This window comes from Carassius auratus, unplaced genomic scaffold (genome assembly GCF_003368295.1).
Source record: "Carassius auratus strain Wakin unplaced genomic scaffold, ASM336829v1 scaf_tig00214183_4049273_7079891, whole genome shotgun sequence".
Classification (NCBI taxonomy): domain Eukaryota; kingdom Metazoa; phylum Chordata; class Actinopteri; order Cypriniformes; family Cyprinidae; genus Carassius; species Carassius auratus.
The window spans coordinates 426,640-443,495 of record NW_020527547.1 but is presented as its reverse complement, the minus strand read 5'-3'; the positions used below and the strand labels follow the sequence as shown (position 1 = coordinate 443,495).

Genomic DNA, 16,856 nt, shown 5'->3' with positions numbered 1-16,856 from the left:
AATATATATATATAAACATTTTGAACAGTATATTGAGAATGTATAGAACAGTTGTGAGGGTTTCTTTAACGCTTGGGAAAACTTTACATTCGTTACACGCAGCACACACCCCTTTCTGGTTCTCTTGCTACAAAGTACCACAATAGCTGTCCAATCAGTGCCTCGATTCACAGATCTCCACCAATCAGAGCGCAAGATTTCGCTGTTCCGCTTTCCCTGAAATTCTTTGCTGATCCGCCTTGAGACAGAGAATTCAAGATGGCTGTCTCAGGTGAGTATTTACTCTAGATGCAAAAAATGCTAAGCGATTTTCGCGAACGGGCAGCGTAGTTTGCAGAAATACTACTTGCAGGTGTAAGTCGCGTTAATCCATTCCGCCGCGGTTGAAAATATAAGATAATGTCTACTTTTTGAATTTTTAGACAGCATTAGCGACACTAGCTAGCTAACGTTAGCAGCTAGTCGTATAATCCCTTTCCGCATCATGAAAACTGCATTCCCTCTTTCAGAACGAAAAAGGCACGTGAGAGGATTTAAGGATATATTTAGCTAATATGCTTTTATACGTAAGTCATAATATTGACTCATGTCTTGATAAAATGAGCTAGCTAGGAGTTCATGGCCTGTAGTAGAGTAAAAGCCAGTAAGAGTAAACCCAGCCAGCTCATCTTCATTGCAGATTGCTGCACATTTTGTGTGCTTATACTTTTCAGGAGGTGTTTGTGTAAAACAGTTTTATTGTTCTCTGTGCTGCGTTAATACGGCAGATGTAACATGAACTGTTGGGGAGTTACTTTGCATCTCTAAATCTATTTGAACAAGGTTTGATCACAGAGGACTTATTTAGAAATGGGATTCTTTGTAGCTATCAAGGTTTGTAGATGTTATACACGCGTTGCTTTCTGGCTTGTAAAAGCTGCATTTAAGCTAGATTCAGTGGGGATGTAAAATCTCTATTTTGTTATTTATGACATGCTCGTGTGCTTGCTTAACTATAACGGTGTACAACACAAGTGAAGTTTTGCACAATGGTGCAACTGCAGTGGTTTCCAGTATACGCAATACTTGTGGTTTAAGGTTGCGAAGATTGTATTTACTGCATTAAATATCATAAAACGTTCAATCTGAAGTACTTGTTCCTACGTGTTTGGATTAAATGGTTTCATTTCAGAGTTTGATAGCCTTAAGGCTTAAATTATAGTGTATAATTATAAACCAAAATTGTTAAAAAGAGTTTGAATGACATGGGTTATCTTTATTTGGGGCATTTACTTTTACATCTGTTTTAAATTTGGTTTTATTACACCAAACGACTGGTATAGAAACATTTATTTAGGCACTTACAAGTTCCACTGACATGGTTCTGAGTTATCAGTTTTCTCAGCAGTGTGATTTTCAAATGGCTACGCCTGCAGTGTTTTATACTGAATTTTGAATTGGAAATTCAGTTGGCTACCAAAATGGAGTGTGTTTGTTTGTTGATTTATTATATAATACACTTACTATTTATTTAAATAGTTTCAGAGGCATAATGCTCGTTTGAAAAGTATCTTCATAACAATTAGCTTGTCTTTTATCAAACTTTTCATGAATGTATTGTGATTTACTGAAGCACCCTTCGGCCTTCCAAAACTATTTCAAACCAAAACTTTTTTTTATTTATTTTTCTTTCAGTTCTGTTATGGTCGGGTATTTTCAGATGCCAAAATGTTTGTGTATTAAAAATACAATTTAAATAATAATAAAGTTATGTATTTTTAACAAATAATAAACCGATGTTGACGGAAGCATATATTTAAAATCATTTGAATGAATTATGAAATGTAATAAATTATAATGATGATTTTCAAATATTCAACAACAGTTACACTCCTACTCTTCCTGTCTGTGTGTGTGTCTTGTATGATATATGTTTCAGTGTTCTGAAAGCATAAGACACACATTTTTTTTTAAGCATTTATAGAAAAAAAAAACCAGCAGAAAAAGATGACCAAGACATTAACTGCAAACAACATTTGGCTGGATCCCTGATCTGTTTAGTTTTTATAACTACGTAGGTGTGAGGGAGGTTTATATAGAGATATATTAATGCTAACACACTGTTTTTCATCCCAGTCTCCAGATGAGGGCTTCTTCCTGTTTTGCCCAGGTGTGTGTAACTTTCTTGCGGCCGACTGAGTGTCAGTGCTGCTAGTCCCGGACTGCCCCTTTGGAGACACCATGTCCAACACCTCCTCCTGTTCCTCCTCGGGGGAAAACAGCCCAGATGACACACCCCGAGGTGGGGGCACCATTCGTGTCTACCTCCCTAACAAGCAGCGGACAGTGGTGAGGGTTCATTTACTGAAATCTGATTTCAGTTTAAAATGCCTTTTTTTATTTAGTAGTAGTAGCCCTTTATTTTTTTAGTAAAGGTATGGAATATCTATATATTGTCCTGTATATATTGGTAATTAGAGGATGCATGTTTGTGAGCATACATTGATAGCAATATGTGACCATGTGTTTAGGTAAATGTTCGGCCTGGGCAAACTGTCTATGACAGTCTAGATAAAGCTCTAAAAGTCAGAGGTCTCAGCCAGGATTGCTGTGCTGTCTTTCGCCTTCTTGAAGGGTAGGTGTCCCTAAGAATTTGACTTGTAAAATTACAATGTCTCTCCTCAGTAAGTATTTTTTTTTTTTCTCTCTCTCTGTTGTTTTGACATTGTTGTTCTTTTGTCTTTTGGGCAGCCGGAAGAGACTTACAGAATGGGACACAGACATCACACCCCTCGTAGGGGAAGAGCTTCTGGTAGAAGTGCTAGATGATGTTCCTCTTACCATGCACAACTTTGTAAGTGTACTTGCACAACGGACTCTTGAGTCAGCAAAGCTAGGTTCTCATTTCAGCAAAGCAAGGTTCTCATTTTAGAAAACTGTGTATATACTGGCACAAAATCTGAGGTTAATGCAACAAAAAATCTCTGTGGATGGTTTATGTTGGATGATTATGATGAGCAAGTACAGATTAGTTCTGTCCAGCAAATTATATATATTTTTTTAAGTTAATTTCAAGTTTGAGATTAACATCGATTTATAATAAATCATTAATAGTAGGCTTTGCTATATATGCATTATGAACAGACATGAATTAACGGTGAACATTAGAACACTACCGTTTAAAAGTCCATTACAGTCTTCAGTGTAGGGCTGCATGATGTGTTGTTTAAGCATCGATATCGCGATGTACAAATCCACGATAGTCACATCGCAGGATGTGCGATGTAGGCTGTCGTAGTTGATCCGTTATTCATTAACTGTATGGGCCAAAGAGCGCGCGCTCGAGAGAGAGAGAGCGCAAGCGCGTGGCCGGCGACACACTAGATGCGTGGCGCAAGCGTCTCTGCTGCGTGGCGTGTCCGTTTTTAATTCGGCTCCCATGTTAACTGGTTAGAGCTTGCAGACTGCCTGCTTGAGACGCGCGTCTCAGGCGCGGCTCAAGCCGTGCGGAAAACACGTGCATGCTAGAAATAGAGCCGACGCCTATTTATATTGCACCTGTCACCGGCCTGAGAGAGAGCGAGCATGCTTGATATTTTTCTGGACACCGTGATACATTTTTTTTTCTTTTGATTTAATAGAAACTGTTAGAGTAGCGTATTTTTTTTTACTGTCACATATGACCAATTTAATTTAAACCTTCCTGAGTAAAAGTATTTATTAAAAAAATCATATTGAACTCAGACTTTTAAATTGTAGTCTATATTAATAAATCAATGTGAAATTGTGATTGGCCAAATCAAGATTGCACTTAAATGCTGGGTCTTAAATCTTGTTTTTTTTTTTTTTTTTTTTTTACAGGTACGTAAAACATTCTTTAAATTAGCTTACTGTGACTTCTGCCACAAGTTCTTGTTCAACGGCTTCAGGTGTCAGACGTGTGGGTATAAATTTCATCAGCACTGCAGCAGTAAAGTCCCTACAGTATGTGTGGATATGGACACCATGACAAAACGGTATGTTCCGAATAAAATTGTCTGTTTATGTGCACTTGCAATCATTTTTATCACTCAACTGGTGTTCTGTTTCTCTCAGGTGTATTTCTAACACAGAAGACTGCCCTTCGATATTGATATATCCGGCTACCAATTCCATATCAGATTCTCCTAGGTACACTCTAACTTCACACATAAATGCACATATCTGTTGTTGATCCCCAATGGAAGATGTAGCACTAACTTATGTGTAGGTTTACTTCTTATGTTTTACCCTTTTTAGAGGGGAAATGCTGACTTCCGCACCAAGCTACCAATTGTTTATGGCCGAGGACAGTCAGTCTCTCCAGAGGCATCGCTCCACCTCAACCCCCAACGTCCACATGGTCAGCACGCTGGAGCCTGGCGCTGCTGGCCTCATGGAGGTTAGACACCCAACTAGAGGCTCATCAAGTCCACATATTCTGATGTTGTCTAATTCTTTTCTTTCAAATATACAGTTCACCCACAAATGAAAGTCACCTTCACTCCAAACTGTTCTTTCCTCTGTGGAACCCAAAAAGTAATGTTAGACAAAGTGTTCATACAGTGAAAATGGCTGTCAAGATTCAAAAATGACAGCAGTGGTTTAAAGGGTCAGCCTTTTCTGTTTATTGTGAAGATGATTTTGGACAATTGTGCGTGACCCTATATATGTGAAATCAATAAAAATGTTACCAAAAAAATAAAAAGGTTGAACAGAGAAGAGCCATGTCAACATTCTGCTCCACTTCTGCATTTGTGTTCCATGCAAGAAAGGAAGTCATGCAGATTTGAAATGACAGGAGGGTGAGTGAATGCATTTTTGGGTGAACTGTCCCTGTATGAAAGTTTTAGCTTGGTTAGATACCAAATGTTTAGAAATGTTACTTGATATCTATGAGAATGGAGGTTCTGCATGCCTCCTTGATCATCTCTCCTCCATTGCATGTATTTATTCATTTGTTTCCCCCATTCTCATTCAGGAGTCGTTCAAAATCTTCACAATGGGTGAGTTTTTTGTTTGTTTGTTTTTTTTTCACTTTGACTACCTGTCACTCACGTGAGAACATGTACGTTTTTTCCACATGCCCACATTACACTACATACATTTTTTTTGTTTCTTAACCATCCCTGATTACAATGATGCATCTAACTGCACCTCTCCATGTGTGTGAAGTGGCCCTCATACTCGTGTTGTTCACAGGGCAAGAGTCCTCTCCCAAGCCTTCCACTAGCCCACCCCACCAAGGGTCACCAGGAAGAAGACCCCCCAAATCCCCTTCTGAGCCCAAGGAACGAAAGCAATCCTCATCTGATGATAAAAAGAAAGTGGTGAGTGTGTGTCTTATTTGATAGAAAGCCCAGATGACTTGGTTACAACCAGATTTATTTAAAACCAAATTTTGTTTGTATGTTTTCTAGCACCGGGGAGGTAACAGAGACTCCAGTTACTACTGGGAGGTGCACTCGCGGGAGGTGACCATTCTGAAGAGGATTGGAGCAGGGTCTTTTGGGACCGTCTTTAAAGGCAAGTGGCATGGAGACGTGGCTATCAAGATTCTTAAAGTGACAGAGCCCACACCGGAGCAGCTCCAGGCCTTTAAAAATGAGATGCAGGTTTTACGGTGAGTCATTTGCACGATCACGGCTTCAAATTCTGCCGGTGAGGACATTATAACACTGCCCAGTAGAAAAAAGCAGCATTTGCTGGTTTTGTATGTTTTGAAGCGTGGCAGCTGGTTTGAACTGGTTTAAGTTGGTCCTTAGTTGGTCATGAACTGGTTCTGAGCAGGAGCTAGTTGCTTAGGACCGACACATTGCCAGCTTAAACCAGCTCAAACCAGCTGCCAGTGTTAAATTCGTTAAGATGACAATGAAAAATATTAGTTAACAAAAACATTTTTCTGTGACAAAGACAAGACGTTGATGAGCTAAAACTAATATCTGATGCTAAAAAACTATCATGAAATTTATGCTGCATCTTCGTTAACAAGATGGGTCTATAATGTTATTTGAGGACTACCAGACATTCAAAATACATCCTATAGGCTACTGTCTTATCCTTCAAAATGTGCATCCCTGTCATTGGATTGCAGTCGGATAAGGTGCATATCTAGTCATAGTATGGCAGACGCAGTGGGTGGATAGGCTACTAAAACGCGAACTAGGGATCTGAAACAATGGCCTCAGCATCCGAAAGGATAGAGATAAAGTGACCAGGTGTCCTGTTTTCCCCTGGAGTCACAATTCTTAAAGGGACAGCATTCCTAATTAAGTACCTATCGGTGTCGTTAATGTTAACCAACAAAAGATGTTAAATAACTGTTTTAAGTAAACTTACTGTATTTGAAAAATTAGTTTCATTTATCTCTTTCTTATTTGTCTTGTTTTTTTTCTGCTCTTTTTCAAAAATTATATTTATTACATATATTTTATATGAACAATCATTTTTATAAGCTGCTACCTTTTCACTACTGTTAAAGGGATAGTTCACCTAAAAATGAAAATTGTCATTGTTTATTCAAGATTTTCCAAATTCAAACCTTGATTAAAATTTCTCCATAAGCTTAATAGATTTTTTTTTTAAGACTACATATAAAATAGCTACCAAAATAAATGTTGGTAACTGCAGCTTTACTAAAAGTTGATGACAAATGCAATGACTTTTCATTGACAAAAACTATCAAAGACTCAAATGACTAAAATGTGACTAAGACCATTTAGCATTTTCATTTCATGATAAAGACTAAATCAAAATTGACACTGCCAGCTGCCATGCTTCAAAACAATCTTACCCCTGCTGCTACAACTAACTAATCTCCAGTCCAAATACTCTAGTTCAAGTAAATGTCATCTTCTGTTCAATATGACTAATTTGAGACTCTTGCTCCTTAGAAAAACACGCCATGTCAACATTCTGCTGTTCATGGGCTTCATGACGAAGCCTAATTTTGCCATTATCACGCAGTGGTGTGAAGGGAGCAGCCTTTACCGGCACCTGCATGTTACTGAGACCAAGTTTGAAACGATGCGCCGTATTGATGTTGCTCGCCAGACTGCACAGGGCATGGAGTAAGATTTATTTATATATTTTTTACCTGTATTGACAGCTTGGGATAGCTGCTATCCTACATGTAGCATAATTGCTGTTCCAATTAATGGATGTTAATACAACACAACTTGCTAATGTATATTACGGTTTAAAAGTTTGGCATAAATAATACTTTTAATCAGCAAGGATGCATTAAATAAATGCATTAAAAAAAAAGTGACAGTGAAGACATTTGTTACAGAAGACTTCGGTTTCAGATAGAACTAGGACACACTCCTATGGGAAATTAGCCCATGTCCTCTTAAATCCACCAATGTTATATGATTGTACTGCTTGGATTTACAGTGCATAGATGGAGTGTAGAAAATGAAATAAGTTATCAAATTTATACATAATTTGCTACTTTTCTTTCTTTTACAGTTATCTTCATGCCAAGAATATCATTCATCGGGACTTGAAATCTAATAGTATCCTTTCTATAATGTATTAGCAGTGCTCTTGTCTGTGTTGTGAGAGCGATCTGTTGCAGGATGGATCAGATTCAGCTAATTTGTTGCCTGAAGATGGCACCATAGTTGCCTCTGAATGTCCTAGTAGATTGCCAAGCTGCTTTCTGTCTTGAAATGCTTGTAAATAAAGAATCGTCTGATTTACCAGAATTAATGCTGGCATAAGATTGAAGACTAAGGTTGATGATTTCTCTCTTGTAATGTTGTAGCCATTATGTGTTCTGCATAATACTCCTGAGCTCATGTGTCAGATATCTTCCTGCACGAAGGCTGGACGGTAAAGATCGGTGACTTCGGGCTGGCCACAGTAAAGTCTCGCTGGAGTGGCTCTCAGCAGGTTGAACAGCCCAGTGGCTCCATCCTGTGGATGGTGAGTAATCGTCACCCAGCTCAATACCTCATTTTATCAAATGAGTCTTATACCTAGTAGCTTGTCACTTATGTGAAGTAGTGCCATCCTGAGTTTATTGTTGAGAAATTGATTTGTACAGCTTGTTTCACTTTGCTGTTGTTTTTAGGCCCCCGAGGTGATCAGAATGCAAGACACTAACCCATACACCTTCCAGTCAGATGTGTATGGATATGGAGTGGTGCTCTATGAACTGATGTCTGGGACTTTGCCTTATTCGAATATCAGCAACCGTGATCAGGTCAGACATGCACCACCATTACTTTGCCATCTTATGGTTATGAATCAGGGATTGGTTTGTAGTTTTACAGTTTGTCCTTTTCAGCCTAGAAACCTTCTGTTCAAGCTGTAAATATCGAATGAACTTTGTTCAACCCCAAATAACAATTCTGTCATCATTTACTCGCCCTCATGATGACTCTATGACTTTCTTCCTTGGAACACAGAAGGAGAAGTTTGAGTGAACATGAACTATGAAATGCAGGTTTTGATTTGTGGGTGTTCTCTTCCTGTAGATTATTTTCATGGTGGGTCGTGGGTACTTGTCTCCAGACCTCAGTAAATTATGCAGTAACTGCCCTAAATCCATGAAGAGGCTCATCGTCGACTGTCTGAAATTCAAACGTGATGAACGGCCACTCTTCCCACAGGTGAGCATAAACCAGATCCCTTCTCTGGTTTCCAGCACAGTCGTGTCAGATTAAGCAACAGCCTCTCATGTTTCATCCCTGCTGTTCTTCAGATCTTGGTGGGCATTGAGCAGGTCCAGGATCTGTTGCCAAAAATCGAGCGGAGTGCCTCTGAGCCCTCTCTACACCGTGCTGTAAACGCAGAAGACCTAAACCCGCTGCTTCTTCACACCACACGCTTCATGCCTCTGTGAGACTGCCGGAGACGATCTGCTCCTCTCCCAAAATGCCATGCAGTGTCATTCCCAGCATGGAATCTAGAGTTCCTCTCATTATTCCACACAATCCTGAGAGCGCCCTAATTACTTCATTGATCCTACATGTAGTCAAACCCACACATCGTCACATTTATCCACTCGTTCACATTCCCGCCCTCTTTTCTGTTCCAGCTGCTTCTCTGTAAAGCTGCCTGTAGAGAATGTCCGAGTCTGTCTGGACCAGCTGCTTTATAAAACAGAAGCAGGAAATAAGCTGCGCTCTCTTAGTACACTCATTGGATTTTGAAATCCAAGCATCATATCAGCACAATCTTAATAACCTCCTTTTTTGAGGTATATTTTAAAATGTGTTATGGTTGCTTGCAATGTTACCTTTTTTAATTTTAAGATGAAAGTAGCATTTTACTTTAGAACAAGCAAACTAGCATGGAGATTTTTTGTTCCCTCTCCCTGTTCTCCTTGCGTGAATTTCCTCGGCCAACAATAGCACAATGCGATGACTTGTATTTATCTACATTAGTCACAGAGACTCTGCTCACAGATTGGTTTGCAGTCAGTTGTTTTTAAGTCCATGATCATACAAATGATCATACGCCCCATTGCAGTTGTTTGGGTGTATTTTTAATTCCGTTATTTTTCCAATAGAAAATATTTGCTTAAACTCTTAACTAGTGTCTGGATCTGGTTGGATTTACATGTGACTTGTTTTGCCCTTAATTGTGTTGTCCATTTCAAAAACGCCTCTGATTTGGCGCTATCTTTGGGCTTCCTCTGTAAGTTGGTCAGCTTTAAATTGTGTGTAGAAGAAAATGGCACAAATCATGTTGGAATTCTCAAAGCAGTTGTGCAGTTCCTGAATTGATGGGGAAGGAAGGATTTACGTTTTTCTTTAGTTTCTTTGAAATGAGTACATTTGTTTTCTCAATTTAGAAATGAATGATTTTTTTCATTTTTAAAATGTTGCATCTTAAAACGGAGTAAAAATTCACAAACTAAAATGGCACATGATTGACCATAAGCAAGACAAGCATTTAGTACTTGCACTTCATCCCAGTCTGTCTTCTGAACGAATGTATTGTGTTTGCATGTGGTTCTGTTAACCGGTCGCCTTTCTCTTGGTGTTGGGACGTTTGTACAGTAGCTCACACTCAGAGATACTGAAGAGGGTGTTGATTTTGTTTTGCATCTCAAAACTTAAGTGTCATTTTTAAGTGTCTGAAAACAATGTCTATAAATGTTCTTATATTTCACATTCACAACAGCTTTAAAATACAGGCTGCTAACTTTAGATCCACTACTGGACCCTGGTTAGTCGACTAGTTTTAGTCTTGAGTGAGATGATCAAACTTGAGATGCTCTTTTGCTTCTGCAATTCTCCTAGGTCTTTGATAAGAGCAGTGAGGACAGAAACTTTGCAGCATTTCTTTCAGATCAAATTAGTGGCAGCGCAGGGTGAGAGCGTGCTTCTCAATGCCGTATTCTTTTTTCAGGTGGTTTGTTTTATTCTATAAACTCAAAAGCAAGTCTTTGCAAAACAGTTGTGCTGTTTAACCGCAATATTAAAGTTCCTTTCCTCCCATTCAGCTGGTTTCAATAGGACTGACTGAAACCTACAATGATGGGGCCTTATGTGAGCTAGATCTTCCATCCGTCCTTTTAATGGAGTCTTAATATATCTAACTTATTGATTCAGAACTGACACTCGTACTAAAGGCAGAGCTTTGGTTCTTATTAAGCAATATTTGAATGGGGCTGGGTCCCCAGTTGAGCTGTACTCATTCCAAATGTGCGATTCTTTGTCTTTTGTTCATAAGAGATCGTTTCACATCCCATCAGTGACTTATTAGAAATGAATGTGTTGGAGTTTCGGACAAACCTTGCTATCTTTATATACTTCTGTTTAATTACACACTTCCTCTGTTATTAGCAGGGCTGAAGTGCTCCTGGACTCTTGTAGAATGATTTTGTGGTACTGCAGGTGTAGAATTGTCCTAACAAACCAGTGGTAATAATATTGTTCAGTAGAAAATGAGGTAATTGAGATATCAAGCGTTTGTAGATGGCACTATATGCTTTTCTCTGTTCATAACGGATGAGAAAGCAGGATTGTCGGTTTATTTTTGTATAGATTTGGATGCACAGCTAGTTCTATTAAGAATTATGATGATATTATATGGCTTTAAAACAACAGCCAAGAAACCTTTATAGAATTAGACTCTGGTTTAGGAACTTTTTTTTTTTTTTTGCCAAATTCCAGCCTTATTTGTTGTATGAGAAACCATAACTGGTCCTAGATCATTAGCACAGTAACTACTTCTGCCAACTTTGGATAGTTTCAGCATTGTCTTAAAGGCTTTAACGTCCCTCTTGATACATGTGGGACAAATACTTTTTCCCTTCTATCTTTGAAAGCACCTCATTTGTTCAAAGCACACTTTTATGGTTTCCATTAAGCCCAAAATATGATAAGTCTATGAGATTCAGTTTCTGCTTTGGCACAAGGGCACGAAAGCAAAAGGGTGAAATTTTAGATCAATATACGACCCGCAATTTTTTTTTCAGAACAGAAAATCTAATGAAAGATCAGTTTTGTTTAAAAGGATTAGTTTTGCATATTTTAGGTGAACTGCAATAATGTCTGTATAGATGATGATAGGGGTGTTTGCGAAAAATGGTGTATTCTGCCGTGTACAGTTTCCTTATTTTTTTTTTCTTTTTTTTTTAAGAAAAGATCACTTTAAATTGTATTTGTTTCAGTTTTTTTGTGCGATGGTTCAGAAAGAACAAAATTATTTTAAAACATGTAAAGGAAATCTTAGTATTTTTAGTTCGTTTTTTTGAGGGGGATGGGGGGTGGGGTGGGTCTTAAATATTGTGGAGACAGGATTTTGTTCGAAAAAATAAAAGTTGAATTCTGATGTTTCGTTTCATGAGTTCTTTCAATGCTGTTGACGACAACATATTTCAACTTTCATGAACTTTAAATGCAATTTCAGAACTGAAAGCATCTTTTCAAGCCACTCCTCGTGACTGTAACACTTGTTGGTGGAGGAAGTTGATTTGTTATTTGGTGGCACTTCCTCTGTCTCAACAATAGGCAAAATACTTGTTTTTACCTTAACGTTTCAAAAAGGAGCGAGAACACTTTAATCCTGTTTTAGTTTAATTTCCATTACTTTGCAGAGAAAATAAGAGAGAATATATTAACAGTATTGTGCATTACAAATGATGTCATTTAAAAAAAAGCGTGTGGTTTCCACTCTGTGCATATAATCACATGGTTTAGTCACCGCTGCAGCTCGTCCGAAAAGGAAGTGATCAGAAATAAATGCTGTGCATTGTTTAACTGTAGTCTATGTAACAAGTCAAAAATAGTCTATGTAACAAGTCAGTTACAGGAACATGAGGTCAAACTCAACATTTAATTAAATCACATTGAAAGGTAATCAGTACTTATATACAGTGCAATGTGGCCTTTTGTCTTTGTGTAAAGATGATTAACATGGGAGATCTCTTACAATCTCTTTATAACTTGACAATCATATGAAAGTGGGTGAATTCAGTGTTTAAACCCCCTAGAAATGTTCATATTAAGCTGTGATGGCCGTAGGCTAAATAATAATATAATATTTTTTTGTTGCTTGCTTTAATAACTTATTCATACATTCAAAATCTGATGATAATATTAATGCAGTTACAATAATTATGGGTTTGTATCACCATTTCTTAGAGGAGGACAAATACCATACACATAGAAGAAAGCATCTGTGTAAGAACTGCGAGCCATCTTGTCTTTTACTGGCTGTGTTTGGGTATTGTGAGACAAGTTACTTAAAACCCAAATGGTGAAAGATGGAGATATTTCTTCTAGGGAAATGTTTGTGATCATTTATATCCTAATCCACTTCGACTTATGTGGCAGAACAGGGTCATGGTGAAGCACATACCCAAGACCTACAAAAGGAGAGAAGATGTTTAGTCAAGATACAAAAAATACTTGCAATAATCATTTATACTAGTTTAGTGCTGATCTGCCTCAGCTGTGAAACCATAGGTGCTAAACAAACTTGTGTCCTAGAAATGACAATCATTTAATTTTAAAAACTGGGGGTCTAGTACAATTCATTTTTATTAACTGAGGTAAATATGACAAGACATAAAGCCTCTATGGAAACTCAAACCTCAATAATGCAGATAACAATGACGCCAACCCCGGTGTTCAAGAGGTTTTTCTCAAACGTGTCCTTCAGCTTTGTGAAACAACCCTAAATAAAACAATCAAGGAAAAAACATGATATAAGATTAAATCAGCTGGGCTATCTGCATCTGGTTTATGCGTTTCATTAATATTGTTTTGCTATATAGCTTATGAAGAGATGGATGTAAGTGCAGAATTACATCTGGCCAGTATTGCGGGTTTTTTTCAGGGTTGTTGCATGACTCCGGCACAGTAGTCCCCCATTGTGTATGGTTAGAAATTCCACAACATTTAAACTGTTGGTTTATAATAAAAACTGTCATTGATTTTTTTTTTAATGTATTTATTATGAAGAAAATAGTAAGCAATGGTAATGGTTTCTTAGGCACCACTAAATAAAAAGAGAAACATATTCTAAATGGGCACTTACTGTTCTTTGCACTTTGTCCCAATCATCATCAATTGTGGTATTAGGTGTTTTTCTGTTGTTTATGGAACTTTGCAAACCTTTATTAAGATCTTCATTAATGAAGCTGTCAATCTGTGAGTAAACAAGCAGTCTGAAGAACTTTTCCTCACATATGAACTTCTTCCATATACATATCTTATTTTGCCTGTTTCTTACCTGTGTCTCGTACATCAGCAAAAGGCAGGCAGCAGCCAGCTCAGCCAGCATTAGAATGAACAACAATATGAAGAACTAAAGCAAACAAACGGAGATAACAAGTTTTATGAAAAGAACCCAAAAAGTTCAACTTGGTGGACAACAGAGAACATGCAAGTGTGTGGATGCAAACATGTTCTGCATGAGACTCACAGATATAAGCAGGCATCGATTTTCCTTCAGGGCTCCGAGAAAACCCAAAAAGGAGACACAGGTGATAATGATCCCAGTGATGAAAAGAGTGTTTGCGATGTTCATAGCCTGAAGACTGGGGAGTAGGGAAGGGAACCTGGAGAATGTCATCAAATAAATGCCCAATCCGAAGACAGTAGCCCCACAGATCTGTCAAGGTAATTTCAGCCAAACAAGAGAGCCTCAATAGTGTTTCATATATTTGCAGTATCCCTCATAATAATAATAATAATAAAAAGTTATCTGTTTTTTTTATTTTATGTCATTCTTCTTCTCACTCACACTTTTAATAGACATAATAGCTACTGGCATCTACTTTTTTTTTTTTTTTTTGAGGTTAGAGGTTTAATGAAGGTCAACCCCATCCCCCAACCAACAAGTGCAAATACACCAACTAGAACATATAAAAATATAGACCAAATGGTGGAATTTAGTAACTCTGAACAATTATTAGTATGAAAAGCCATCATACAGTATATCAGTCTGAAAATGGATACGTACAAAAAAGATGAAGTTCACCACACACATGGTGTACTTCAGGCACTTCAGACACGACATCTTCCACTGCGTTCTGTGAAGATATCAAACACACAGAAGCTGAGGTCAAACTGTTATCTCACATTAAGACCTTGGTGTTCTTTCCCAAACTGCTTGCATATACAACAAAAAGATCCCTGACTCAGTAAAGTCAGGAAAATATCTTTCCTGTTTTTCCCCCAAAACTGAAGGTGGAGCTAACAAGAGTTGAATGTAATATAACACATGAAACTGTTAAATGGAGCCCTGTCACTGTGTGGAATCTTTATGGTCTGTCATGCATTTCCTGTGTAACTTCCTTTACCAGAACAAACTAAAGTTTACACATTTTCAGCACTACTTGGTGAAAACAAACACAGATTTAAAAAAAAAAAAAAAAAAAAATGAAATATGCTATCAAATTATGCTGCTGCTTCCTTTTTTCTTTTTTTTTTTTTAGGTAAACAAGCTTAAAAAAATTATTAAACTACCCAGTGGGCATATATATGTATACATAAAATGACATCAAACAAAAGCTGGACGTTTCGTGAATTTTTTTAATAAAAGACATTATTATAAAAGACACTACTTGTAATAAGGAACTATGCGAGACAGTGAAAAAAAAAAAAATTAGAATGAACATAAAAATCAAGATAATTTCACAGCTTTCATATTCTTACCTTTAATTTACTCGGTAAAGATGCTCCAAAGAATAATCCTCAATTAAGCCAGCTGGACTCACACTTTGTGACCGTGTTGTTCTTAAAGTCTGTGTCAGTGGCAGTGGGAGTGCATCGAGTCTTACTTCCTCTGTGAGTGACGCAGTGTCTAACTGACAGTGCTGGGGTGTTTAAAAGACAGACACGAAGAAAGAAAGATGTGCTATGAAAAAAGAGTGATTCAGGGTCATTATACCACATGGTTTATATGCATGTGCCTATAATACCTCTTTTAAGAGGGAGTATTGCTGTTGTTGCAATGCCTCATGCTAAAACCACACATTTACTAATACAATGGCACAAAAAATGTGCACCATACAATATAAACCCAAAGTTTCAAAGCGATTAAGAAGTAAAGTAAAGATTAACTTTATGTAAAAACAACAACAAAAAAGTTCTACTTAAATATTTTTAATTCCTGTGACTTTCTTAGTTTTTGAATTAAAACTTATTTGTTTTAATTCATTTGAACTGCTTGTTGATGAATAGTAAAGCATATAGTAAATAGTAAGGTCAACTGGCACACACACACACACACACACTGAGACAGCCAATCCTGCAAAGTTTCCTCTATTTCCCAGGGTCCCCACAGCATTTTGTGAGACTATGATGGGTGCAGATTGGTTTCTAGTCTCTGGGGTTCTGCAGGACATTTTGTTAATTTTAAGTTTAAATGCATAAATCTGGTGCATTTTTAAAGCAGAATCAAGTTATTAGATCGATGAAGAGATATGTGCTCTTTCTTAGTAGTAATTTATTTATTGGTTGCATACATGTGGTTGTGAGGGTAGGGAACAATTTACACTATATAAATTCTTATAAATGTTACAAATCTTGTAATAAATGTCATACTTTCTGAGTATGAATTATTATGTGCAATAAAAAACAACTACACTAAAGCACTGTAAAATGTTCAACTGACTAGCTTCTCTCCTGTTTGTTTTCAGGTGCAAATAGAGACCGTTTTTTTGTTCTGTAGCTATAGAACTATTTTGAGCTATAGAAAACACAACCTATTATAGCCTACATACTAGCAACAGCCTAGCTATGTTATGTAGCCTAATTTGCACGCATCAGGAAGTCGCTCTCAGAATTAAAATCGCATTTTAATGCAGTGTGTTTTACTTTCATTTAATCGAACTGGGAGAAAAACTTATTTTATATTCTCACTTAATGTTAAAAGGTGTATATTTTATTTTGGTTCAGCTAGTGTGAATCCTAAACGCTTGTCTCAGGTTTACAGGTGTTGTACCCAAATTTGACCCCCTGCTAAATTATTACCCCTGATTGCCTAATCCTAACTCCTCCCCCACACGTACTCCTTAACCAAGCAATATAGGGGGGTAATAATCTGTCGGGGTCAGAACAGCCTCTGTGCCATTTGCTCCATTCACATCAGCACGGGTGACACGGAAAGTAACGCAGTCATTTGTCTTTTTTACTGCTTGATACTGCAGACCAGTATTCTATGATATTTTCTTTTCTTGACTCTAAGGTGGTGGGCACCAGATGTTTTGTGTTCAGTTTCATTTACTTCCTGGTTAAACCGCCTTCTGCACGTGCAACCTTCCTTGCCTCAGTAAACCACAATGGTATCGATGGTTCACACATACAGTACTTCCTGAATTTACATTATGATTTAAAAATGTCTTAATGTAGCATCTTCTGTTTACCAAGGCTGCATTTATTATGTAG

General features: G+C 37.5%; 2 protein-coding genes across 3 annotated transcripts; one reads left to right on the top strand and one right to left on the bottom strand.

Moving 5' to 3' along the window:
• Nucleotides 1–161: 161 nt before the first annotated feature.
• On the top strand, nt 162–11,787 carry LOC113091344 (serine/threonine-protein kinase A-Raf-like). 2 transcript variants are annotated; one of them, XM_026256796.1, is made up of 16 exons: nt 162–271; nt 2,116–2,328; nt 2,511–2,614; nt 2,731–2,833; nt 3,841–3,995; nt 4,075–4,149; nt 4,258–4,399; nt 4,979–5,003; nt 5,200–5,327; nt 5,418–5,620; nt 6,891–7,067; nt 7,468–7,514; nt 7,808–7,926; nt 8,075–8,206; nt 8,481–8,615; nt 8,708–11,787. In XM_026256796.1, exons 2-16 carry the CDS (start codon nt 2,221–2,223, stop codon nt 8,846–8,848), a joined length of 1,794 nt encoding a protein of 597 aa, XP_026112581.1. In that variant the 5' UTR covers nt 162–271; nt 2,116–2,220; the 3' UTR covers nt 8,849–11,787. The 2 variants fall into 2 exon arrangements, with proteins under 2 accessions (XP_026112581.1, XP_026112582.1); XM_026256797.1 differs by having other exon boundaries at nt 269–354.
• A 230-nt stretch (nt 11,788–12,017) lies between these two features.
• LOC113091345 (leukocyte surface antigen CD53) lies at nt 12,018–15,278 on the bottom strand. The gene is made up of 8 exons (XM_026256798.1): nt 15,123–15,278; nt 14,428–14,497; nt 13,888–14,076; nt 13,696–13,770; nt 13,501–13,611; nt 13,271–13,366; nt 13,054–13,137; nt 12,018–12,826 (listed from the first exon to the last, which is right to left on the bottom strand). The coding sequence occupies exons 2-8, from the start codon at nt 14,482–14,484 to the stop codon at nt 12,758–12,760; spliced, it is 681 nt and encodes a 226-aa protein (XP_026112583.1). The 5' UTR covers nt 14,485–14,497; nt 15,123–15,278; the 3' UTR covers nt 12,018–12,757.
• Between the last annotated feature and the right edge of the window lie 1,578 nt (nt 15,279–16,856).

Bases quoted from the DNA above. Each gene is read 5' to 3' on its own strand.
- LOC113091344 (XM_026256796.1), top strand. From the start codon at position 2,221: ATGTCCAACACCTCCTCCTGTTCCTCCTCGGGGGAAAACAGCCCAGAT. The intron at 2,329-2,510 runs GTGAGGGTTCAT...CCATGTGTTTAG, and splicing joins CTAACAAGCAGCGGACAGTG to GTAAATGTTCGGCCTGGGCA. The intron at 7,515-7,807 runs GTATCCTTTCTA...CTCATGTGTCAG, and splicing joins TCGGGACTTGAAATCTAATA to ATATCTTCCTGCACGAAGGC.
- LOC113091345 (XM_026256798.1), bottom strand. From the start codon at position 14,484: ATGTCGTGTCTGAAGTGCCTGAAGTACACCATGTGTGTGGTGAACTTC. The intron at 13,612-13,695 runs GTAAGAAACAGG...GTTTACTCACAG, and splicing joins TGCTGATGTACGAGACACAG to ATTGACAGCTTCATTAATGA. The intron at 12,827-13,053 runs GTTTGAGTTTCC...CTCCTTTTGTAG, and splicing joins TTGTTATCTGCATTATTGAG to GTCTTGGGTATGTGCTTCAC.